At 41.8% G+C, this 25,982-nt stretch overlaps 1 protein-coding gene across 2 annotated transcripts; it reads right to left on the minus strand.

Moving 5' to 3' along the window:
• Positions 1 to 3,734: 3,734 nt before the first annotated feature.
• On the minus strand, positions 3,735 to 25,982 carry CLNS1A (chloride nucleotide-sensitive channel 1A). Of its 2 annotated transcripts, none has more exons than XM_032166999.2 (7): positions 25,774 to 25,982; positions 17,353 to 17,489; positions 13,420 to 13,521; positions 12,670 to 12,777; positions 10,188 to 10,361; positions 7,285 to 7,373; positions 3,735 to 3,925 (listed from the first exon to the last, which is right to left on the minus strand). In XM_032166999.2, the coding sequence occupies exons 1-6, from the start codon at positions 25,896 to 25,898 to the stop codon at positions 7,306 to 7,308; spliced, it is 714 nt and encodes a 237-aa protein (XP_032022890.1). In that variant the 5' UTR covers positions 25,899 to 25,982; the 3' UTR covers positions 3,735 to 3,925; positions 7,285 to 7,305. The 2 variants fall into 2 exon arrangements, with proteins under 2 accessions (XP_032022890.1, XP_058302748.1); XM_058446765.1 differs by lacking the exon at positions 3,735 to 3,925 and adding an exon at positions 3,964 to 6,704.

A 25,982-nucleotide genomic window follows, 5' to 3' on the forward strand; every position in this document is an offset into this window, starting at 1 on the left:
AATTGCTTGAACCCGGGAGGTGGAGGTTGCGGTAAGCCAAGATCATGCCACTGCACTCCAGCCTGGGCAACAAGAGGAAAACTCCGTCTCAAAAAAAAAAAAAAATCCTGCTTAGTCAGATTTGGATTTACAATCATAACTTGGGCTGATGCGGGGTCATTATTTTATGAACATAAATTGCTACACTGTCCTTATATTTGTACTGTTTACTATAGAGGCTTAGACTGCTATATTTTGTGGGAATATATGTTTACCTTTTTTCATAATTCTGTCAGCTATTTACTGCTGCTACTGATAAAACTGATGCAAGCACCTCTTTCTCCTTGTCAAACCCATTGTGTGCCTAGAAACCAGATATTCAAGTACATCAGACCTGTTTATAGAGCAAGAGTAGAGATTTGCAGTGAAGGCCTGAGGTCCTACGAGAAATAAGTATAGATTTCATGATGTCTAATTGCTCAGTGGATTTTTAAACTTCAAGCTAATCAGATGTATTCTAAATAGTGAGTTGATGTTTGTAGCTGCTATGTTATGAAAAGGATTACTACTGTTAGTAACAACTACCATCTATTCAGCTATATTCTAGGCACTGTTGTTCTAAGTGCTTTACATGTACTAGTGATTCATGTAATCTCCAAAATAATCCATTTTTTTGTCATTTGAAATTATGAAATTTCCCTAGATACTGATTTTACTTATGTAAACATGAACAGAGTGAGATGTTAGTGAAAATATGTTCCAGCTCCTTCATAAAGGGATGGCAACAATTCTATGAGGATCCCCATGAGAGACAATGCTTAGAATTCAGTTATTGGTCACAAAAGATGAGTCCCAGATATGGATTCATCCATTCTATACTTTTAAAACAGGATCTGCATGATAATCAGGTATATAATAGTGAACCCATCTGAAATCCTGCAGATAAATTGCATCTAAATATCTATTATCTCTGAGCAGTAAGTAATCATACCTGTCTTCTTCTAAAAGTAAAGGACTATACAAATTGAATATCCCTTAAGCAAAATTATTGGGATCAAAAGTATTTCAGATTTTGGAATGTTTTTAAAATTTTGGAATAATTCACATTACACTGGTTAAGCATCCCTAATCCAAAATGCCCCAATGAGCAGTTCCTTTGAGCATCATGTTAGCACTCAAAAAAGTTTCAGATTTTGGGGAATTTCAGATTTCAGATTAGGAACACTCAACCTGTATATTATGATCATCTGCACATAATCTCTCACCTTTACCAATATTGAGAAAGCTCCTAACAGAACCTCAAAAATACATAACCACATAACCTTTTTTGGTTTGTTTTTTGAGATGGAGTTTTGCTCTTGATGCCCAGGCTGGAGTGCAACGGTGTGACCTCAGCTCACTGCAACATCCGCCTCCCGGGTTCAAGGGAGTCTCCTGCCTCAGCCTCCCAAGTAGCTGGGATTAGAGGTGCCCCATCACCATACCCAGCTAATTTTTTGTATTTTTGTAGAGACAGGGTTTCACCATGTTGGCCAGGCTGGTCTGGAACTCCTGACCTCAGGTGATCCACCCACCTCAGCCTCCCAAAGTGCTGAGATTATAGGCATGAGCCACCGTGCCCAGCCCCTATAAAGATTTAAACAAGCTTATGGCCTCAGCTCACTGCAACCTCTGCCTCCTGGGTTCAAGCGATTCTTGTGCCTCAGCCTCCTGAGTAGCTGGGATTACAGGTGCCCACCACCATGCCTGGCTAATTTTTGTATTTTCAGTAGAGACGGGGTTTCACCATATTGGCCAGGCTGGTCTCAAACTCCTGACCTCAAGTGATCTGCCCACCTCAGCCTCCCAAAGTGCTGGGATTACAGGTGTGAGCCACCACGTCCGGTTGGGACCATATCTTAATGAATACATTTTTTAAATGATAGAACCTAAAACAGAGAACCACTAACCCTAACTTTTAGGAACATTTAGATGACTTACATTTTGGAAGGGAAATGTCTATGTACCTTTAAGTGTCTCTACATCAGGAACACACAAAGAAAACAATTCCAGCAACCCTAAAATTAGGCTCAAATGAAATCAATAAATATTGTCTGGCTGATCATTATAAATTTTATCTTTTAAAAGCCTGACCTGCTCTTTTTTCTCAGCTTCCATTTTCTCAATGCTACGGTTCTAACTATTTAGTGAATGTTACAGCTCAATCTTTGAAAGTCACTTAGTCTAATGAGGAAATAAGCCCAGAGAGGTGCCCACATGCTTTGGTCTCCTGCCTTTTTGCATATTGCACTGACCACAGCAACATCAACAACAAACCGAGTACACTCTGAATCTTCTCGACATTTTGCTATCAGAGCAATTTATGCTTCATCATGGAAAGTCACAATTACAAATTTGTTCCTTTTAAAAGGAACTCAAATGGAATTTCTAATATTAGCCTGTGAGAATGTCCTGACTGCTTACTGAAGAATGGACAAACTTCTAGGATAGAATTATGGGTGTTGCTCAGATGGGTAGCAGAGAAACTTGGGAAGCTCTTGTACTGGCCATTGAAATGTTAACACTGAAACCCTGCAGCAGTGGGGAGAGTGTGCGTGCTTTCTGCTGCTGGTAGGTGGTAAGGCTGTATGATGTTTTAAAGCACAGGCTCAAAAATCACAATTCACTATCTACATGACCTTAAGCAAGTTATTTTGCCTCTCTCTATAACTCAGTTTCCTCAATTACAAAGTGGGATAAAAGTGTATCTCATAAGATAATTAAGAATATTATAATACATAATAAAGAACTCAGGACAGTGGCTGGTACAGAGGTCTCAGTAAATTTTAGTTTCCATTTCAACTGGCTGTTTTACTTGCCTATTGTTAACAGACTCAGAAATTCTGAGAGTCTGGTTAGAAAAAGGAAAATTAGTTTTTTTTTCAGTCTACCTTGCAAGATGAGGGAAACCAAGTGACAGTGCTGAAATGAACACTGGGCTGAGTGGTACCAAACATCGGTTTAGTCACTAATTAGCCATGTGATTCTGGTAAGAAGGTTAGCTTGTATAACCTTATTTTTAAGGACACATAATGATATCAAAAGTCCAAGTATAAATCAGTAATCACAAATCAGCCTTATAATACCCAGGTATCTATGAAAACTAAAAATTGAGAGTTGATAAATATAAGAAATTACTGCTGATCTAAAAGGAAGTGGCAGAAATCCCCTGAAATGTGTTAAATCTTTGCCTTACTAAATACTTGCCAGAAGCTGTAACTCTATTTTCTTATTAATTTCATGTTCATCTTCTCAACAAGTAAACAAAAATAAAGCCAACAAAATTCTCATATTTGCCAGCATTATTTTTTAAAAAACATTTCTCATTAATGATTTTAGTCAAGAATGAGAGCAAGTAATATAGAAAACCTAGGTTTATTTGTTAAGCTATTACAAAAACAAAACAATTACCATTTGAAGTACTTTGAGGACTTCATCCCAGACTCACTTGTTCTGTTATAGAAACTAACCTAAAAGGCTGGAAATTAAAGGATACAACCTAAGAGGTTATAACAGCAGACTGGTAAAACATGGCAAAAGGAGCTCTCTCTTTCCCCCCCAGTCTACCTACACCAAGCTCCTGTGCATTTTCACCACATGGATCTGCTAGCTTACAAATGATGCACACAGTCAAGGTAGGAATTATAGGCGTACTCAGAGGGTACCCAGACACAGAAAGTTTTGGGGTAAATAATAAACTACAAATACCCTCTCGGTTAAGTTAATTCGTCAAGTTAATAAAGGTCATATTATCTATCTTCTGCTGGTGACAACTTGTTGTCTCAGTATAGTCTGTCTCAAGAAAGAACTGGTTCAGGTTGGGTTTTGGAAAAGGAAAAAGACTTTCATTAACTTCACTCCAGAGTGGAAGAGGCACCAAGTTCTCTCCTACGGTTAGGAGCAGAATCTGAAAAACAAAAGGTTTACAGTGTTTACAATAGTAATAATAATAATAGCTACTACTTATTGAATGCCTAGTCACGAGTGCCAGGGGACTTAGGTACATTTTATCTCAGCCTCTGCAACAACCCTGCAAGGTAGGTATTATCCTCCCCATTTTACAGATGGGGGAAGTGAGGATTAAATAAGTTATATGCCTTGTCCAAAGGTGTACACAAGTATGTGGCAGAGTTGTGATTCCACCATTAATGTGCCGTCTCCACCCCACCTCGTGCATTGAGAAGTCCTAGTTCCGTTATCCTGAAATTATTAACGGTTGCATAAACTACTCTTAATTATTTATTCCTTATTCATTCTTTTAAAGCATGTACAATTTTAAATGATTAAAAATTTACACAGCCAGGTGTGGTGGCTCACGCCTGTAATCCCAGCATTTTGGGAGGCCAAGGTGGTTGGGTCACCTGAGGTCAGGAATTTGAGACCAGCCTGGCCAACATGGTGAAACCTTGTCCCTATTAAAAATACAAAATTAGGGCCAGGTGCGGTGGCTCACACCTGTAATCCCAGCACTTTGGGAGGCCGAGGCAGGCGGATAACCTGAGGTCGGGAGTTCAAGACCAGCCTGACCAAACACAGAGAAACCCCGTCTCTACTAAAATTACAAAATTAGCCAGGCGTGGTAGCACATGCCTGTAATCCCAGCTACTCGGGAGGCTGAGGCAGGAGAATCGCTTGAACCCGGGGTGGGGCAGAGGATTCGGTGAGCCGAGATTGCACCATTGCACTCCGGCCTGGGCAACAAGAGCGAAACTCCGTCTCAAAAAAAAAATAAATAAATAAATTAGCCGGGTGTGATGGTGGGCACCTGTAATCCCAGCTATTCAGGAGGCTGAGGCAGGAGAATCGCTTGAACCCGGGAGGCAGAGGTTGCAATGAACCAAGATTGCGCCACTGCACACCAGCCTAGGCAACAGAGAGAGACTCCCGTGTCAAAATAAAAAAAAAAAAATGTACAGACATTGTTTGGAATTCAGATCAATTATCCAGATGAAGAATATGTATAAACATTATATATAACGTTTATACATTATAAACAGGGTGCGGTGGCTCATGCCTGTAATCCCAGCACTTTGAGAGGCCAAGGCAGGTGGATCACGAGGTCAAAAGATCAAGACCATCCTGGCCAACATGGTGAAACCCTCTCTCTACTAAAAATACAAAAATTAGCCAGGCGTGGTGGCATGGGTCTGTAGTTCCAGCTACTCAGGAGACTGAGGCAGGAGAATCACTTGAACCCAGGAGGCAGAGGTTGCAGTGAGCCAAGATCACGGCACTGAACTCCAGCGTGGGCGACAGAGCGAGATTCCATCTCAAAAAAAAAAAAAAAGAAAAAAAAGAAAAACCATTATGAATAAAATAATCCTCTGCCTCTGAGCTCTAGGATAAAATTAACAGAAAACAAAGCTCATTAAAAAGTTTGTGGCTATTTCACCATTAAAAAGAATCCTAAGAATTCTTGCCAAGGACTGCAGTAACATCCCATTTGTTTAACTGTTAGTGACATACCAAATGAGTTTCTCATGATTCTGATTAATAATAGAGTGGCCGATGTTCTCTGTACAGTCTATTCTTCAAAAGAAATATGTGAAAGCCCAAAGACCCAAAAATCTGTTTTCTAATTGCAATAAAACAGTTACTAAACAATTATCACTGAACTGAAAAAATTAATATGCTATAATGTGATGAGAAATAAGGAAAGGAGACTTAAGTTGATACCAAAGGATTTCCCATGAAGTAGAACAGTGAAGTTACTGACAATTGGAACTGTGAGAGCTAAAAATCAAAGTTAACAGAGCTCCAGTGACGTGAACACATGATTTTAACAGAGGAGACATTGCTGATTTTAGACTGTATGGCTACCACTGACAAAAGTAAATGTGGAAATTAAAATTAAGTATTTAAGGGAAAATATAAATCATAAAACTCTAAGAGGTTATTTTCTGATAGTTCCACTGGGAGGATGTGAGAAGAAAGCAGAGGTCCAGTATCACAATTCATGGTCAGTGTAAGAAGCAATGTTATACAGTTTTCACAATGGCAGTAACTTAGAAGCTAACTGGAACTTTAAAAGGCTGGTTTCTGAAATGAAATAGAACAGGGGTAAAGGAATTAAAACTTGTAACTGGAGAAAAGCCAATGATTACAGAACTAGGTTCAGAACTAAAATCTGTATCAGAAGAAAAGAGAAGGAATTCTGAAATATTTCTCATTGCAGGGAATAACAAAGGATCTTATAACTTAACTGGATGACTGATAGTGGTAGCAGAGTCAAGTCAAAACATATAAATCTTACCATGCTATTACTATATGCTTTAGTAAAATAAAAGGAGGATAGCAAGAGCATCTCAAAGCCTGGAGGATAGCCAGTATTCAAGAAAACAATGCTATAAGGTAGGAGGAAGTTGTAGTGGGGAAACAGGGACAACAATTTAACAACAGCTTATAAAGGACTACTACAATTACTAGTTCTAAGGCCGGACGCAGTGGCTCACGCCTGTAATCCCAGCACTTTGGGAGGCCGAGGTGCGTGGATCACCTGAGGTTGGGAGTTTGAGACCAGCCTGACCAACATGGAGAAACCTCATCTCTACTGAAAATACAAAATTAGCCGGGCGTGGTGGTACGTGCCTGTAATCCCAGCTTCTCGGGGGGCTGAGGCAGGAGAATCGCTTGAACCCGGGAGGCGGAGGTTGCGGTGAGCCGACATCGTGCCATTGCACTCCAGCCTGGGCAACAAGAGCAAAACTCCGTCTCAAAAAAAAAAAAAAAAATACCAGTTCTAGCTCTGTATGATATGAACATGACCTTCAGTTATTCTCTAACATATAGTTGAAATACTTAGGCTGGCAAAGGACAATATATTTCTCAGAATAATGGAGTAGCAAATAAATTGTCAGGAACAATCTGAGGTTTAAAAGAAAAATTTTTTTAAAGAAGGAAAAAGAAATAAGCCAGATGCAGTGGCTCACAGCTGTAATCCCAGTACTTTCGGATGCCAAGGAGGGAGAATCATTTGAGGCCAGGAGTTTGAGACCAGCCTGGACAACATGTGAGACCTTGTCTCTACGAAAAATTTTAAAATAAGCTGGGTGTGGTAGCATGTGCCTACAGTCCCAGCTATTTGGGAGGGTGAGGCAGGTGGATTGCTTGAGTTCAAGGCTGTAATGAGCTAGGATCATGCCACTTGCACTCTAGCCTGGGTGACAGAGTAAGACCCTGTCTCAAAAAAGAATTAAAAAAAAATAGAAAGTAATCATTTCATATGATTTTCATGTTCAGCTACAAGAGAGAAAATGAACTACTCACCTTAAACTGCATAAATCATTTTCAGTGATCAACATCTGCATCCTCAAACTGTCCAGCAACTGTTGGTGTGGTATCCACCTCCATCCCATCTAAACAAAAAAATTAACTACTGAGCAATCCCTATGAACACTTCAGACAGGTAGATTCAACTTATAACTTCTACGAGAAGGAAGCTAGTGCCCTCTGCTGGTAAGAATTGTTTTTTCCTCTTTTTGGAAAAGTCTGAAGGGACAAACTGAGAAAGAAAATGCTACCTGGGGATTTAGGCCACATCAAAATCAGTCTGCGACACTAACTGTGTAAATTCTCAACCTCAATACTAAAATAACTCTATGTAGGAACTTTCAAATGCAGTATCAATTATTCACCCTTTACAGATCTAAGTATTTACTGTTAGGCTTTTTAAGGTATACAGCCCTATCCTCACAAAGCTTACAACATAATTCAGGAGACAAAAATCAGTACAGCAAGCTTTTTGCTTATTTCTCCGTTTTTGTCATCTCATTAAATAAAAGGTGGCGAGGGAACAAGAGAAAAAAAACAAGAGCCCTGATATGGCTTGGCTGTGCCCCTACCCAATTTCATCTTGAATTCCCACGTGTTGTGGGAGGGACCTGGTGGGAGGTAACTGAATTATGGGAGCAGGTCTTTCCTGTGCTGTTCTCATAATAATGAGTAAGTTTCATTAGATCTGATGGTTATATAAGGAGGAGTTTTCCTGCAAAAGCTCTTTTTGCTTGCTGCCTTCCATGTAAGATGTGACTTGCTCCTCGTCTTCCACCACGATTGTGAGGTTTCCCCAGCCATATGGAACTGTAAGTCCAATGAAACCTCTTTCTTTTGCTAATTGCCCAGTCTTGGGTATGTCTTTATCAGCAGTGTGAAAACAGACTAATACAAGCCCCATGGAAAGAGTTGTCTTGGCCAGGCACAGTGGCTCACACCTGTAATCCCAGCACTTTGGGAGGCCAAGGTGAGTGGATCACCTGAGGTCAGGAGTTTCAGACCAGCCTGGCCAACATGGTGAAACCCCATGGCAAAATCTCTACTAAAAATACAAAAAAATTACCCGGGTGTGGTGGCAGGCACTTATAATCCCAGCTACTTGGAAGGCTGAGGCAGGAGAATGGCTTGAACCAGGAAGGCGGAGGCCAAGGTGGGCAGATCACCTGAGGTCAGGAGTTCGAGACCAGCCTGGCCAACATGGTGAAACCCCGCCTCTACTAAAATACAAAAATTAGCCAGGCATGGTGGCGCATGCCTGTAATCCCAACTACTTGGGAGGCTGAGGCAGAGGAATCTCTTAAACCCAGGAGGTGGAGGTTGAAGTAAGCCAAGATCATGCCACTGCACTCCAGCCTGGGCAACAGAGTGAGACTCCGTCTTAAATAAATAAATAAATAAGACAGAATCATGGCTGGGTGCAGTGGCTCACGCCTGTAATCCCAACACTTTGGGAGGCCGAGGCAGGTGGATCACCTGAGGTCAGGAGTTCGAGACCAGCCTGGCCAACATGGTGAAACCCCGTCTCTACAAAAATACAAAAATTAGCCAGGCATGATAGTAGTGGGTAATCCCAGCTAGTCGGGAGGTTGAGATGGGAGAATCACTTGAACCTGGGAGGCAGAGGTTGCAGTAAGCCGAGGTCACGTTATTGTACTCTGGCCTGGACGACAGAGCAAGACTCTGTCTGAAACATACACACACACACACACACACACACAGAATCAGTGTATATACACACACAAAAGGACACAAGACTGAAAGGATATGCAACAGAAAATTAATAGTAAATGCCTCTCAGAATTATATTTATTTTTTTCTACCTCTTCTTTGCCTGTGCATACTTTAAGCCAACATGGTGGAACCTTGTCTCTACTAAAAATACAAAAATTAGCTGGGAGTGGTGGCAGGCGCCAGTAACCCCAGCTATTCGGGAGGCTGAGGCAGGAGAATCGCTTGAACCCAGGAGGCAGAGGTTGTAGTGAGCCAAGATCATGCCGTTGCACTCCAGCCTCAGCAACAAGAGCGAAACTCCGTCTTAAAAAAAAAAAAGAAGAGTGTGATAGTTAAATTTATGTATCAACTTGGCTAGGCAACAGTGTCCAGATAGTTGGTCAAACATTATTCTAGATGTTTCTGTGGAGGTTATTTTTTAGATGAGATTAGCCTTATAAACTGGTGAAAACTGGGTGAAGCAGATTATCCTGCACAGTGTCGTGGGTCTCATTTAATCAGCTGGAGGCCTCAACAGGAAAAAGGCTCACCTCCCCTGAGCAAGAAAAAATTCTGCCAGCAGAACTTCTGAGGCAGCAGAATGCAACAGCAACTCTTCTCTGGGTCTCCAGTCTGCCAGTTTACCCTGCAGATTTTGGACTTGCCAGCCTTCAGTCACGTGGGCCAATTTCTTAAAATCTCTCTCTTGCTTTGGTAGGTGTGTGTATACCTGAAGAGATGCCTGAATTGACAGCCCTCAGAGATAACCTATCATGGACTTCTGGCCTCCAAAACTATGAGACAATAAAATTCTATTGTTTGAGCCACCCAGCCTATATGACACTTTGTTATAATAGCCCTAGCAAACTAATACAGAGATGCAACAGTAAATTAATAGTGGGTATCTCTCAGTTAGAATTACGCTTGTTTCTTTTTCACTTCTACTTTGCCTGCGCACATTAAACAAATTTTTTTGACTATGAACAAAGACTATTTTGGTAATGAGGAAAGAAAAATCACTAAAAACAAATGACATAAGCTTTCCCACACTATGTAATTCTGTATCTGCTTCCTATACTATAGAGAGTCAATTCTTTCTCTTAGTTATTTAATTAACTTCTATTGACTATCCATAACTTATTGCCCAAGTGCTCATCTGACTGTTCACACTGCAAAAGGACACTCACCTTCATAATCTCTTACTGAATCTTCTGTCCTGACCCCAGCCATATTATACTGGCTGCTCACAGACTGAGAAAGCATTCCTTCTAATCTCTCCAGTGTGGCTTGGCCTTCTGCTGTTAGATGGGATAATCCTTCTTCATAGGTGTAAAACGTAGGGATGTCCCCCTGTCCTTGTTCTAAACAAACAGAAAACTTTAAATACAACAATTAGAAAAAACAAAATGGAATCAATAATGTATCTGCCGCCCGCCTGGCCTGTAACATGGTGAAACCCTATCTCTACTAAAAATACAAAAATTAGCCAGGTGTGGTGGCATGCGCCTGTGGTCCCAGCTACTCAGGAGGCTGAGGCAGGAGAATTGCTTGAACCCCAGAGGTGGAGGTCGCAGCGAGCCGAGATCATGCCATTGTACTCCAGCCTGGGCAACAGAGCAAGACCTTGTCTTGGAAAAAAAAAAAAAAAAGAATCTGCTGAAGATAACATGCAGTCCAAACAGGCTTCCAGGAAGATACTTTTCAACATTTATTTGTACACATATATAGGCTACTGCTGAAGACAGAAGTACAAAGATGTCCCTACTCTCTAGGGTTATTAAAAGAGATAACAAGCCAGTAAACAATTCCCAAAGAATCCCATGTCCAGGAACTAGAAAAAAAAGTGTGTTCCTAAGGTCAGAGAGTCCTACATTATCCTGAGTGGGAATTTTACAAGTGAGCACAAATTAATTTGATATTAATTTGTATAATGAAAATGTTTTCTGATTAAAAAACATGCTCCTTTCTTTAAAAAAATCAGGGCCAGGTGCAGTGGCTGACGTTTGTAATTCCAGCACTTTGGGAGGCCGAGGTGGGAGGACTGCTTGAGCCCAGGAGTTCAAGATCAGCCTGGGCAACATAGTAAGACTTCATCTCTCCAAAAAAATGTTTTTTTAATTAGCCGGGTGCAGTGGTGTGCACCTGCAATCTCAGCTAATCGGGACACTGGGGTGGGACAGCTTTGGTCCAGTGGCTCAAGGCTGCAGTGGGTGGTGATGGTACCACTGTATTCCAGCCTGGGCAACAGAGCTAAACCCTGTTTAAAAAAAAAAAAAAAAATTAGAAATTCTCGAACATACAAAAAGGATAAAAAATTTTAAATCACTCAAAAAATCTCAGAAAGATAAGGATATATTTGGATATATTTAGGTATGTGATGGAGAATCCCATAAATGTGTTTACCTCAGGCCAGGAAGTGGGTACCTATGAAGGAAAGGGCTTTGGACACCCAGATTGGTGTACATAAGACCAGTAGGGAAAAGAAAAGAGAACAGCAGGCACTTCAAGCTGTAAAGACTCTTATCACACTAGTGACTGCATTCTGGTCTGGAGGAGGCAATCGGAAAGAGTTCTTAAATAAATGAAGTATGGTTCTGAGAAAAAGAAATGACCTTGACAGTGAGCTGTTTGAAGGAACATGTTAAATAAAGATGCAGGCCAGGCCCGGTGGCTCATGCCTGTAATCCCAGCATTCTGCGAGGCCAAGGCCAGAGGATTGCTTGGGCCCAGCAGTTGGAGACCAGCTTGGGCAATATGGCAAAGCCCAGTCTCTATAAAAAATATACAAAAATTAGCCAGGCATGGTGGCGCAAGCCTGCAGTCCCAGCTACTCAAGAGGCTGAGCTGGGAGAATCATTTAAGCCCAGCAGGCAAAGGTTGCAGCGAGCAGAAATCACGCCACTGCACACCAGCCTGGGCATCAGAGTGAGACCCTGCTGCAAAATAGTAATAGTAATAATAAAACAATATAAATGATCCAGGTTCTCAAGGTGTAGAGAGAGAAGCTTGTGCTCTGGGGGCAGCTGCCTCAGCTTAGAAGACTTTCCTGACCATCCACTTGCCTATCTACCATTTTCTTTCCTTCCATATGCTCAACTTAACCATACTTCCCCCTAACGATCTCTATTTCTTACCCTCAAAAATTTGTCTGTTGCAAAAGGCTTTGGCATAAAGTGTTCTACCGTGTCATTCTATTTTAATAATAATCTTACCGGCCAGGCACAGTGGCTCACACCTGTAATCCCAGCACTTTGGGAGGCCGAGGCAGGCGGATCACCTGAGGTCAGGAGTTCAAGACCAGCCTGACCAACAAGGAGAAACCCCGTCCCTACTAAAAATACAAAATTAGCCTGGCGCGGTGGCGCATGCCTGTAATCCCAGCTACTTGGAAGGCTGAGGCAGGAGAATCGCTTGAACCTAGGAGGCGGAGGTTGTGGTGAGCCGAGACCACACCATCGCACTCCAGCCTGGGCAACAAGAGCAAAAACTCCAACTCAAAAAAAATAATAATAATCATAATCATAATGATAATCATAATAACAATCTTACCATACTGCATACTTTACAGACATATAAAGAACTATAATCCTCTACCCTTAATACAAATAAAAGCTTAAAATGAAACACTAAACAAACAAAAAAAACCACTTTAAAATCCATTTCACTAACCATGTGCTTCCACATCATATTCTTCTCCATCGTAGTCATCTGAATCCTCATCCTCAGGATCTGGATGCAAGGCCTGGCATTCGCACATTGCAGTGAACATTGCCTCCACTGAACAAAGAAATTAAACTGTAACCAATCTTTTTTTATAATAAAAGTAACCATCAGTGCAAATAAATTTAATGGGTACACAAAAGGCCACAGTATTTACAAAACCTGCCAAATTGTAAGATCAGTCTTGAAAGCAGCTGAAGCAAAGGACAAGTCATAAAATAATAAGAATTCATTATGAGAGATTATTGTGATCTCTTTATGGCTCGTGGGATTTTCCAAGAAAAAAGGGTCAGAGTCCTGGTAAGACTGCTGGCATCAGGGTGAAGGGTGAAGACTGCTCTCAGCTGATAGGGCTCTTTCCAGCCATCCTGAGATCTTCCACTTTAAAACTGCCGTAACTCCTCTGCCATCCAGCAGGTGAGATTAAGTCAACAGCACCAATCAGTAAAACTAACCAGAGTCCATTCACAAAATATACCCAGATGACAAAGTGTCTACAATATCCTCACTACAGTCACAACCTTTGATATTAATAGGTATTTGGTCCTTAATGATATTACCAATGCTAAAATGAAGAAAAAGCAATAGAATGGAGGTAATGGTGGTAAAGGTGAGAGGTGTGTGTGTGTGTATGTGTGTGTGTCAATTGGGAATGCTTGGTATGTAAAAGGGGAAGAATCAATACTGTAGAACACTCACGTGCTGATTTATCACTAGGCACAAATCTAAATTCAGTAATAGGTTCAACATCATCATCACTGTCTTCCTCTTCTTCATCAGCAACAGGTTCTTTTGATTCTTCTGGAAAATAAAAATATCCTTTTAATGTCATTATTTGACTAAAAAAAATGAAGTGTATTGAAAATCTGAATATTGCAATTCAATTTTAATTTCCAATTATGGTTGACAAATTTATTTCCAATTATGGTTGAAAAATCCTGATTATTTATCCAGTGAGCATCCTAGAAAAGCCTTGCCTCGATCTCCTGACCTCGAGATCCACCCACCTCCGCCTCCCAAAGTGCTCCCTCCTCGCCTCGCCGGGAATGAATTTTTAAGGTTGTTTTTAAGATAATCTAATCTCATCAACAATGAGCTAAGGGTCATCTTTTTTTTTCTGAGACTGGGACTGGTTTTGTTACCCAGACTGGACACCTTTGCCCTCTCAGGCTCAAGCGATCCTCCCACCTCAGCCTACTAAGCAGCTAGGATTACAGGCACTTGCCACCACACCCTGCTAACTTTTGTTTTTTTGAGATGGGGTCTTAAGATGTTGCCCAGGCTGGTCTCAAACTCCTGGGCTCAAGTGATCCTCCTGTCTTGGCCATTCAAAATGCTGGGATTGTGGCTGGGCACAGTGGCTCATGCCTGTAATCCCAGCACTTTGGGAGGCCGAGGTGGGCAGATCATGAGGTCAGGAGTTTGAGACCAGCCTGGCCAACATGGTGAAACCGTCTCTACTAAAAATACAAAAATTAGCCAGGCGTGGTGGCAGGCGCCTATAATCCCAGCTACTCGGGAGGTTGAGGCAGGAGAATAATTTGAACCCGGGAGGTGGAGGTTGCAGTGAGCCAAGATCACAGTATCGCACTCCAGCCTGGGTGACAGGGTGAGACTCCATCTCAAAAAAAAAATGCTGGGATTACAGATGTGAGCCACTGTGTCCGGTCCTGATGGTCATTTTTTTTTTTTGAGACAGAGTCTCGCTCTGTTGCCCAGGCTGGACTAAAGTGGCGCCATCTAGGCTCAGTGCAAGCTCTGCCTCCCAGGTTCACCCCATTCTCCTGTCTCAGCCTCCTGAGTATCTGGGATTACAGGCGCCCGCCACCACACCTGGCTAATTTTTTTGTATTTTTTTAGTAGACATGGGGTTTCACCGTGTTAGCCAGAATGGTCTTGATCTCCTGACCTCGTGATCCGCCCGCCTCGGCCTCCCCAAAGTGCTGGGATTACAGGTGTGAGCCACCACGCCCAGCCCTGATGGTCATTTTAAAAATTTACAGAGGTACGCCAAAGAGGAAAAAAAAACTTGGAGCTTGGACAATCAGAATGCAAGGAACAAAGGCTGGGAAAATATGATTCAAGCACATGTAATTTATGAGAAGAGTTTAAGATAAAAAGAACTGGAGGGCCAGGTGAGGTGGCTTACGCCTGTAATCCCAGTACTTTGGGAGGCTGAGGTGGGTGGATCATGAGGTCAGGAGATGGACAGCATCCTGGCTAACATAGTGAAACCCCGTCTCTACTAAAATACAAAAAAAAAAAAAAAATTAGCTGGGCGTGGTGGCAGGCGCCTGTAGTCCCAGCTACTCGGGAGGCTGAGGCAGGGGAATCGCTTGAACCCAGGAGGCGGAGGTTGCAGTGAGTTGAGATGGCGTCACCGCACTCCAACCTGAAGACAGAGCAAGACTCCGTCTCAAAAAAAAAATAAAAGGAACTGGAGAATTAGTGAAATAAATGTGACCCAGAAAAGTACTAATTTCTAGTAAGACAGGAAATCCTGCATATCTTACTAAGAAAGGATTAATCATAATCATATCAATTACAATCAATCATATAGACTCTGTATGATTATAGAGCACATATTTAAAACACACACCCTAAAACCTCCTGAACTGCTTTTTCCTAGTTTAGGACTCACAGCATTTGCATTTTAAACAAATGCAAATGACTTGCCTAGCAAGTTAATGACAGAGTTTTTACTTTTTTTTTTTTTTTTTCCGACACAGTTTTGCTCTGTTGCCCAGGCTGGAGTGCAGTGGCATGATCTCAGCTCACTGCAACCTCCACCTCCCGGGTTCAAGCGATTCTCACGTCTCAGCCTCCCGAGTAGCTGGGATTATAGGCGCCCATCACCACGCACAGCTCATTTTTGTATTTTTAGTAGAGACAGGGTTTCACCATGTTGGCCAGGATGGTCTCAATCTCTTGACCTTGTGATCTGCCCGCCTTGGCCTCCCAAAGTGCTGGGATTACAGCTGTGAGCCACTGTGCCCGGCCTAATGACAGAGTTTTCTTATTCAATGTGCTTTTGCCCTTAGGCTAGTATTTATTAAATGCTATTTCCTAAGCCTTTCTCTTGGCATGTACCTTTCCCACCTCCAATGGCCGTCACTATTTAGGGCCATTTCACACCAGCATTTGGAGCTGACTGACAAGAGTAAGGTTTCGCATTTCTGCAAATGAATGAATGCTTTAAACTAAACATGACACATAATATTCTTGGTTATAAAATCACAGTTGCATTTACTTAGATGGAGAGTAAAGTTTGTGCCAAATGCCTTATTAGGAAGTCTTACTACACTTCTATACCCCAAGGTTAACAGCCTTTTACTTTTCCTCATCCACTTTTTCAAACTTCACCAGATTTTTAAATGTCTGAAACTTTTCCAATGGCAAGAATTTGACATCTTATAACAAAAATATTTTCAGATAGCTGAATCAGTCATTACCACTTAATGAGGCAGGGCTTGCCAAAAGTCCTAAGAATTACTAAATAGTGTCACAACTGAATATAAATGATCATATTATATCTGAAACCATATTAAAATCCCAATTTGAAAGAGCAATAGCCTTATAGGTAACCTCATGGGATTGTCTCTTACACACTACTTCAAAGAAAAGCAACCCATTATTTTAAACATAAGCATCTTCACTAGATTTTTACAAGTCTTTGCAATTATCCCAAAGCAAAACTTGAGAATCTTTATATCCTACAGTTTCTCAACCTTGGCACTACTGACATTTGGATGGAATAATTCTTTGTTGTGGGGGACCATCTGTGCATAGAATATTTAGTATAATAATAGCATCCTTGGCATCTAACTGCTAGACGCCAATAATACCCTTCCTCTTTCAACCAAAATGTCACTGCCAAATGTGGGGGAACGGTGAGGTTGGTGGAGGCCCATGGAAAATATATCCCCCCTACAACCACTGAGAACCACTATTGTAACAAAACAAAACAGTTCTAACTTAAATTCTGAGAAGCACAGGGTATACTGATCCAAGCCCCTAAGGGTGCCTTTTAAAAAGAGAAAGGCAAAATAAACAGTGAAACTTTAGAGGAAAAGCTAGAAATACACATCCATAATAAATGAAGAATTCTAAGTGCAAATATAGAGATACAGACACACATGAACATCCATTATGAAAACTTCAAGTGTCCAAGTTGCTGTGCTGAAATTTTGCTTAATAAACTAATATCCAAAATGAGTCGATGCCCTCAATGTTACATTGATTATTATCAAAGACTCTTTTTTTTCTTCTTTTTTTTTTTTTTAGACGGAGTCTCGCTTTGTCGCCCAGGCTGGAGTGCAGTGGCATGATCTCAGCTCACTACAAGCTCCACCTCCCAGGTTCACGCCATTCTCCTGCCTCAGCCTCCCGAGTAGCTGGGACTACAGGCACCCGCCACCACGCGTGGCTAATTTTTTGTATTTTTTAGTAGAGACGAGGTTTCACTGTATTAGCCAGGATGGTCTCGATCTCCTGACCTCATGATCCACCTGTCTCGGCCTCCCAGAGTGCTGGGATTACAGGCATGAGCCACCGCGCCTGGCCTCAAAGACTCTTTTTTAAAATATAATTTGCTATCAAAGGAGGCATTAGATTAAATTACACCATACATACCTTCAAATTTGGCATTCACCATAACATACAAATGCTCTCCTAGACAGTCACTTCGGTCCCTGGATAATGCATGTAAACTAATGGTGGGGTATTCCAGTGAGAATCCTAATCCAGAGCCATCTAACCAAGACAGGCGGCTGAAAAACATGTTTTAAGTAGACTATTTTTAGAAAGTAAATCCTCATGTAAGACCACAAAGTATATAAAAGTTCAGCTTGGACACCTTTACGCATATAAACAAACTCAAGTTTACTTTTTTAGAAACGTTCATAAAATAAGAAAATTCAGTAGTGGAAACTGAGTTTTCTTTAAGATCAGTTCTGTTACAGTCTCCTTCCCTCTAGCTATAAATTCAAACAGACTTGAAATTCCATTTTCTTCAGTCACATGTATGTTTCTATGACTTTCATGCTTACTCTTTTTTGGTACGTCTTCAAATACCCTCTTTGCTTTTGCAAATCCTCCTCTCTTCCATGAGGCCTCCTTTCAACTACACCAGTCCATAAAGATCTCTTCTTTTTCTGACTTGCAAATTTTAGCACTTAACTCTGTGGTAATGAGTCTTATATGTGCCCTTATGGAATGTGAACTATTGGACAGCAGAACTCGTCACATTCCTTTATTTAACATTCTTCAAAACCGTTAACAAAGAGCTCAGGAGTTAAGTATGCAATAAATCCTTGGTAATCATGCATTTCTCCATGAATCCTACACTAAAAGACATATATATGAAATGGCTGTAATCACACTCACCGCAAGTCAGGAAATAATTATTACCTCGAGAGACAGATTCCCTGAAGCCTTTCATTTATTCAATGTCTTTAAGAGAAAGCCACAGAAAAGATAGGTCTAGTTTTCCCTCAAATGTGGTCAAATGCAAATATTTTATTGGTGGAACAAAGGAAACACACCACCAAAATCAGTATGTTGAGCTTTCAGTAGAGGCTAGCTAATTTTCTGATAATACTTCATCCATCTGGAGCTGTACCACTCAGCAGAAAAAAAGTAAAAAATCCTGAAGAAGTCAAAAAAAAAAATGTTAATGCAATATAGTGGTTGCCTAGGGCTAGAAGGAAATAGGGAATGTCTGCTAATGGGTACCAGGTTCTTTTTGGGGTAAAGAAAATATTCTAAAATTGTGGTGATAATCGCACAATTCTGTAAACAGACTAAAAACTACTGAATTGTATGTTTAAATGGTTAAACTGTATGCTATATGAATTATTTTTAAAAGTTAATGAAGTAAGGCCGGGCACAGTGGCTCACGCTTGTAATCCCAGCACTTTGGGAGGCCGAGGCGGGCGGATCACGAGGTCAGGAGATCGAGACCACGGTGAAACCCCGTCTCTACTAAAAATACAAAAAATTAGCCGGGCGTGGTGGTGGGCGCCTGTAGTCCCAGCTACTCGGAGAGGCTGAGGCAGGAGAATGGCGTGAACCCGGGAGGTGGAGTTTGCAGTGAGCCGAGATTGCGCCACTGCACTCCAGCCTGGGCGACAGAGCAAGACTCCGTCTCAAAAAAAAAAAAAAAAAAAAAGTTAATGAAGTAAGACCCCCGTATCATTTTATATTCTATACAATTTTAACAAGCCTGGCTGTCTAATTTCTAACCAAGCAAAAACAAAAGTAAAACAGGAGAATCTAGGACTGCCTTGAGCAGGAACAATGACAGTGTGACAGTCTGAGATCACTCATGTTCAGTGGAAGGGGAGGATGAACTTTACACCTCAGTTCTCCTAAATGAAATAAATGTCTAACCACATGACCCTTAGTTACCAAAAGCATTACCAAAAACAAAGGCAGATTATTAGATTGTGGTGATAACTATACAACTCTGTAAATATACTAAAACTTACGTAATTGTATACTTTTTTTTTTTTTTTGAGACAGAGTCTCGGTCTGTTGCCCAGGCTGGAGTGCAGTGGCCCAATCTCCATCTCGGCTCACTGCAAGCTCCGCCTCCTGGGTTCACACCATTCTCTTGCCTCAGCCTCCCGAGTAGCTGGGACTACAGGCACCTGCCACCACGCCCAGCTAATTTTTTGTATTTTTAGTAGAGATGGGGTTTCACCGTGTTAGCCAGGATGGTCTGGATCTCCTGACCTCATGATCCACCAGCCTCAGCCTCCCAAAGTGCTGGGATTACAGGCGTGAGCCACCCTGCCCTGCCCGTAATTGTATACTTTAAAAAGGCAAAAGTAAGAATATATGCACTGTCATATGGAAAGATTTCCATCCAACATTCTTATTTAAAAAAAAAAAAAAAAAGTAAAGGAAAACTAGGAAGCTTATAAGTGATAAATCTTTGTGTTTTTGAGATGAAGTATTGCTCTGTCACCCCGGCTGGAGTGCAGTAGCATGATCTTGGCTCACTGCAATCTCCACCTCCAGGGTTCAGGCGATTCTCCTGCCTCAGCCTCGCAAGTAGCTAGGATTACAGGCGTGTGGCACCACGCCTTGCTAATTTTTGTATTTTTAGTAGAGATGGGGTTTTCCCATGACAGCCAGGCTGGTCTCAAACTCCCGACCTCAGGTGATCTGCCATCTTGGCCTCCCAAAGTGCCAGGATTACAGGCGTGAGCCACTGCGCCTGGCCTAAAAGTGATAAATCTTAAAGAGCTAAAAGTGATAAAACCTCTACAAATTGTTTTCCAGAACAACTAATTCCTACTGGTTCCAAAGAAACATTGTATTATGTAATGAGGTTATGTGCTGTATGCATCTTTCCTGTCCACTGCTTTCCTCTTAATGTGGAGATGAAATAATGCCCAAGTATCATGAGTCCCCTACAAAAGCTATATTATTTTAAAGCAAATAAACTGCCCTTTTCTGATCTCAAAAATTTTCTGGCGTTATCACAATTCAGAAAGAAACATTCCAAATTTGGGTGTCCAAAATAATTTCAAATATCCAGAGCCATAAAACTTGAATGACTCAATGAGGACATGGAAAAACTGAAACCTAAACATAGAATGAGTGCCTATCAAATTATGGCCTTTACTTTTAAAAGTCATAATAATAACTCTGTAATTCCTTACTAGTGCAGAGAGAATACAAATGCTCCTCTGCACAGCATTTGCTATGGAACTCTCATAATCTTTTACATGAACTGGGATTATGCATTCAATAGGACAGAAGCCAAGTTCCACACTTAAAAACACTTATTCTAATCATTAAATTCTTTTTTTAAAATAAAAAAAGAAAATAAACCCTAGGTTTCTGTATTTTACTTTTTCAGATTTACAAATGCAAATCATATATTAATATTCACAGATATTTTTAAATGGGAAAACAACTTACTTTCGACAACTTATTTTTTCCAACAGCACGTTACTATGTTAAAAAAGATTTGACATTATAGGCCGAGAGTGGTGGATCATGCCTATAATTTTGGGAGCATTTTGGGAGGCTGAGGTGGATGGATCACCTGAGGTCAGGAGTTCCAGACCAGCCTACCAACATGGCGAAACCCTGTCTCTATTAAAAATACGAAAATTAGCTGGGTGTGGTGGCAGACACCTGTAATCCCAGCTACTTGGGAGGCTGAGGCAGGAGAATTGGTTGAATCCAGGAGGCGGAGGTTGCAGTGAACCAAGATCACGCTACCACACTCTAGCCTGGGCAACAGGGGGAGACTCCATCTCAAAAAAAAAAAAAAAAAAGAGATTTGACAGTACATTCATTTAATCTGGCAATTTTAATTTTAACAAATACCTATTAACAACAAACTAAATCCTATTGCACATGAATTATTTGTTGTACCACCACCAGATTTGCTAATTCTAGCAGAGGCCATGATGAAATAGACCAGACATTCTGCCATTAAAGTTTGCTGGGATGATTGTAATAAATCTACTCAAAGGATTCAAGTTCTAACTTTCAAGGTGCTGTAGAGAAACGTAAAAGATTTCACTGGGCCAGGCGCGGTGGCTCACGCCTGTAATCCCAGCACTTTGGGAGGCCGAGGCGGGCAGATCACGAGGTCAGGAGATCGAGACCATCCTGGCTAACACAGTGAAACCCCGTCTCTACTAAAAATACAAAAAATTAGCCAGGCATGTTGGCAGGCACCTGTAGTCCCAGCTACTCGGGAGGCTGAGGCAGGAGAATGGCATGAACCCGGGAGGCGGAGCTTGCAGTGAGCCAAGATGGTGCCACTGCACTCCAGCCTGGGGGACAGAGCAAGACTCCGTCTCAAAAAAAAAAAAAAAAAATATATATATATATATATATATATAACTGTTTTGTCTGATAATTAAATTCTGATTTGCATTTACTCTTTGTATATATTCTAGAAGAAATTCTTCTAAAATATTTAATTAATCATACCCAGTTCCAAAGAAACCGTGAGTCAAAAGGGAAAGACAAGAAGAATTAGAAACCAAGTAAACATGTAGAGAAAATGTTTTGCTGAATTCAAATGCTTTTGCACAAGTATGGTCAGTGTCCTTTATTCCCAGCATGGGATGAAAAACAGGACAGGAAGCTAAGAGAGGTCTTGAATTTGGGTTAACTTAATTATTTGGTTTAAGATTAATTTGGTTTAAGATTAATTTTGGAATGAGATACAAAAAAAAAATTAAGTTTAAATTACCTAATTTTAATTTGATTACCTATTTTATTTTACCTGTTTTAAACTGTCTATTTTATATTATTCATGCCTCTGTATCTTCCTTATTTGGATAAAAATTCAACTTCCTGGCCGGGTGCAGTGGCTAATGCCTATAATCCCAGCATCTTGGGAGGCCGAGGCGGATGGATCATCTGAGGTCGGGAGTTTGAGACAAGTCTGACCAACATGGAGAAATCCCGTCTCTGCTAAAAATACAAAATTAGCCGGGCATGGTGGCGCATGCCTGTAATCCCAGCTACTCGAGAGCGTGAGGCAAAAGAATCGCTTGAACTCGGGAGGCAGAGGTTGTGGTGAGCCAAGATTGCACCATTGCATTCCAGCCTGGGCAACAAGAGTGAAACTTCATCTCAAAAAAAAAAAAAATTCAACTTCCTATAAAAAACTAAGCTCTGAAATAAGCCAGAGATTCTAAATCTTTCAACACAAATCTGAGAGACTAAATCAAGTCCAGCCAAACCTAATCTGTTGCTGTCCCTCTCTGCCTCAAACTAAATAGTTTCACCAAAGCCCTAAAGGCTGTAAGCCAAACTCATGAACATGACTCTCTCCTTCTCCAGCTTTGTTATCTCTGGGCATTCTCCCTCACTCTCTCAGATGAAGAACTGCTGGACTGTATATATACGTATACAGTATGTGTGTGTATTTATGTTTCACACAAAAAAAAATTATTTTGGCCGGGCACGGTGGCTCACACCTGTAATCCCAGCACTTTGGGAGGCCGAGGCGGGTGGATCATGAGGTCAGGAGTTCAAGACCAGCCTGGCCAACATGGTGAAACCCCGTCTCTACTAAAAATACAAAAATTAGCTGGGCGTGATGGAGCACATCTGTAGTCCCAGCTACTCAGGAGGCTGAGGCAGGAGAATTGTTTGAACCTGGGAGGTGGAGCTTGCAGTGAGCCAAGGTGGCACCACTGCACTCCAGCCTGGGCGAGAGAACAAGACTCCGTCTCAAAAAAAAAAAAAAAAAAAAAAACTTAAAGAAGAAACATAAGAGATTTGTTTGTGAAAAGCTGAAACAAATAATGTTTAATTTTTTTAAGAGACAAGGTTTCACTCTGTCACCCAGGCTGGAATGCAGTGGTATGATCACAGCTCACTGCAGCCTCAACTTCCCAGGCTCAAGTAATCCTCCCACCTCAGACCCCCAATAGTAGCTGCGACTACAGGCACGTGCAACCACGACCGGCTAATTTCTGCATTTTCTGTATTCTCTGCAGAGATGGGGTTTTGTCATGTTGTCCAGGCTGGTCAAGAACTCCTGGACTCAAGCGATCTGCTCACCTTGGCCTTCCAAAGTGCTGCGATTACAGGCGTAAGCCACCTTGCCCAGGCTAAGAATTTTTTAAAAGCTGATAAGAACTTAAAGAGTTATACTTCCTTAGTATGAGAATTGTATTGTGGTTATACAAGATAATGTCCTTGTTCTGAACAGGAAATGGAAAACATGTCTGCAATTCTCAAATGGCTCAGAAAAAAAAGAAAAACAGAGACATAAACATGGCAAAATGTTAATTAATAAATCTTTGTGAAGGGTGTATGGGTAGTATAACACTTAAAACTTTTCTTTAGGTTTGAAATTTTTCTTTTTTTTTTTTTTGAGACAGTCTCACTCTGTCGCCCAGGCTGGAGTGCAATGGCATGATCTCGACTTACTACAACCTCCACCTCTCAGGTTCAAGAGATTCTCCTGCCTCAGCCTCCCAAGTAGCTGGGATTACAGGTGCACGCCACCACACCCGGCTAATTTTTGTATTTTAGTAGAGACAGGGTTTCACATTGTTGGCCAGGCTGGTCTTGAACTCCTGTCATCAGGTGATCCACCTGCCTCAGCCTCCCAAAGTGCCGGTATTACAGGCGTGAGCCACTGCACTGGATCTTAGGTTTGAAATTTTTCTAAGTGCAAAAACCAATACAGGACTGTCCCTCAAAACGAGTTATAATATTGAAAGAAGTGTCAACATACAGAAATGTCATGAATAAAAAAGGAACGCCTGGGAACTAGGAATGTATCTGTGCTCCATCTTCCACCACTTCAAAGAAACTGCTTTCCCCAATTATCAAAGATTTCCTTGTCAATACTCAATATATGCTCTTCACATTTTGTTTTGACTGCTCCTTCCTCCTTTCTCAAGTCTCTTCTTCCATGACCCACCCGTAGGCGTATCCCTAGGATTCTACACTTGGTCCTCTTCTCTTCTGAAATATCTAATCCATTTCCATGAGTATACACTAACACTTTAACCACCTCCAAACATCTCTCTTTAATACCACTTTCCCAAGACACACATTCTTTTTTTTTTTTTTGAGACAGGGACTCCGTCACGCAGGCTGGAGTGCAGGGGCACAATCACGGCTCACCGCAGTCTCGATCTCCTGGGCTCAGGTGATCCTCCCACCTCAGTTTCCTGAGTAGCTAGGACTACAGGCCGCCACCATGCCTGGCTAATTTTTGTATTTTTTGTAGAGACTGGGTTTCGCCATGTTGCCCAGGCTGATCTCAAACTCCTGGGCTCAAGCAACCTGCCTGCCTCAGCCTCCCAAAGTGCTGGGATTACAGGTGTGAGCCACCGCGTCCGGCCCAACACACACTCATATGTACAACTACTCCACACGTGTCCTGACCAAACTCATTATCTGACTCTCACCTCAATCTTGCTTTTCCTCCCATCCATATGTCCTATCTCAGTTTCTGGCCTAAAGCCTAAACCTTCCTCAATGTCTAAATTTCCCTTTAAAGCAGCGGTTCTTTACAGTTTTTGTGCTCTGGATTCTGTGGTAGGCAGAATTTTGGCCCCCACGACCTTCACTTTCTGGTGTCATGCGTGTGAATATGTTATATTACACAGCAAAAGGGACTTCACAAACGTAATTAAGGTTACCAGTCAACAGTAACATAGGGAGATTATCCTGGATTTTACAGGTGGTTCCAAAGTAATCACATGAGCTCTTAAAAGTAAAGAATTTTCTCTGGCTGTAGACAAGTGATGGAGCAAAAGGGAAAGCAACACATATCTGAAGAGCAGGAAAGATTCAATGTGTCATTACAGGCTTCAAAATAAAGAGAACTGCATGTCAAGGAAACAGGGACCTCAGTTCTACAACCACAATATTTATGGTAGATCTATCTGACTGTCAAAATACAAAAGTGCTCCAGGTGGCCAAATAAAAGGGCAATTCCTTCCAGGACCCCAAAACGGGAGTCTGGTCCCTCTGCATATGACCCCTGTCTGTGTCGAGTTAAGGGTGTTCCTCTCCTAACTATCCCTACAGAAGAAAATCTATATCGTGTAACCAAACTTTAAAAGGCCTCCACAGTCGGCTCTGAAACTACGTATCCCAGAGAGGGGAACATCTCCTGCATCTGTTCATCCGGAAGACAGGCACACTTCAAACGCTTAAAACCAGACCGTGCGTTAAGGGCAACGCACGGGCAAGACCTCCAGTAAACAGGCGAAAAAAAAAAAAAAAAAAAAAGAAAAGAAAGAAAGAAAAGAAGAAAAAAAAAGAGAGAAAGACAGAGAGAAAAAAAGAAAGAGGAAAAAAAAAAACAGCACAATCCATGAGGGGAAATTCTGGCCGGAGAAAACAGAGAATGGAAGACTCCGAAGGAGTACTAGAAAAATCGAACCTTCCACCCGGTACAGGTATCCCTGAGGCGTCTCGGGCACGAGTCCCCGCTCCCAGCAGGCCTCCAGCCTGCCCCTTGCCCGGCTCCTTCGCACCGCCTGCTCCAGCAAGGAGGAGGGCGGCGCGCAGGAGGCCGGCGCTGGGGACCAGGAACCCTACCTCTCAGCGATGTAAAGGGTACCAGTGCCGAGGCCCTTCCCGTTCAGCACAGCCTCAGTGTCTGGCTGCTGCCGCAGGAGCCCCTCCGCCGGCCCAGGCGGCGGGAAACTTTTGAGGAAGCTCATAGCAGCAGAGAGTGCGGCAACACAGGCCCTGAGGGAGTTGAAACACAGCAACGCGTGCACCACACCGCCCGCCCTGGAAGAGGC

Source organism: Hylobates moloch, unplaced genomic scaffold (genome assembly GCF_009828535.3).
Source record: "Hylobates moloch isolate HMO894 unplaced genomic scaffold, HMol_V3 SCAFFOLD_11, whole genome shotgun sequence".
Classification (NCBI taxonomy): Eukaryota; Metazoa; Chordata; class Mammalia; order Primates; family Hylobatidae; genus Hylobates; species Hylobates moloch.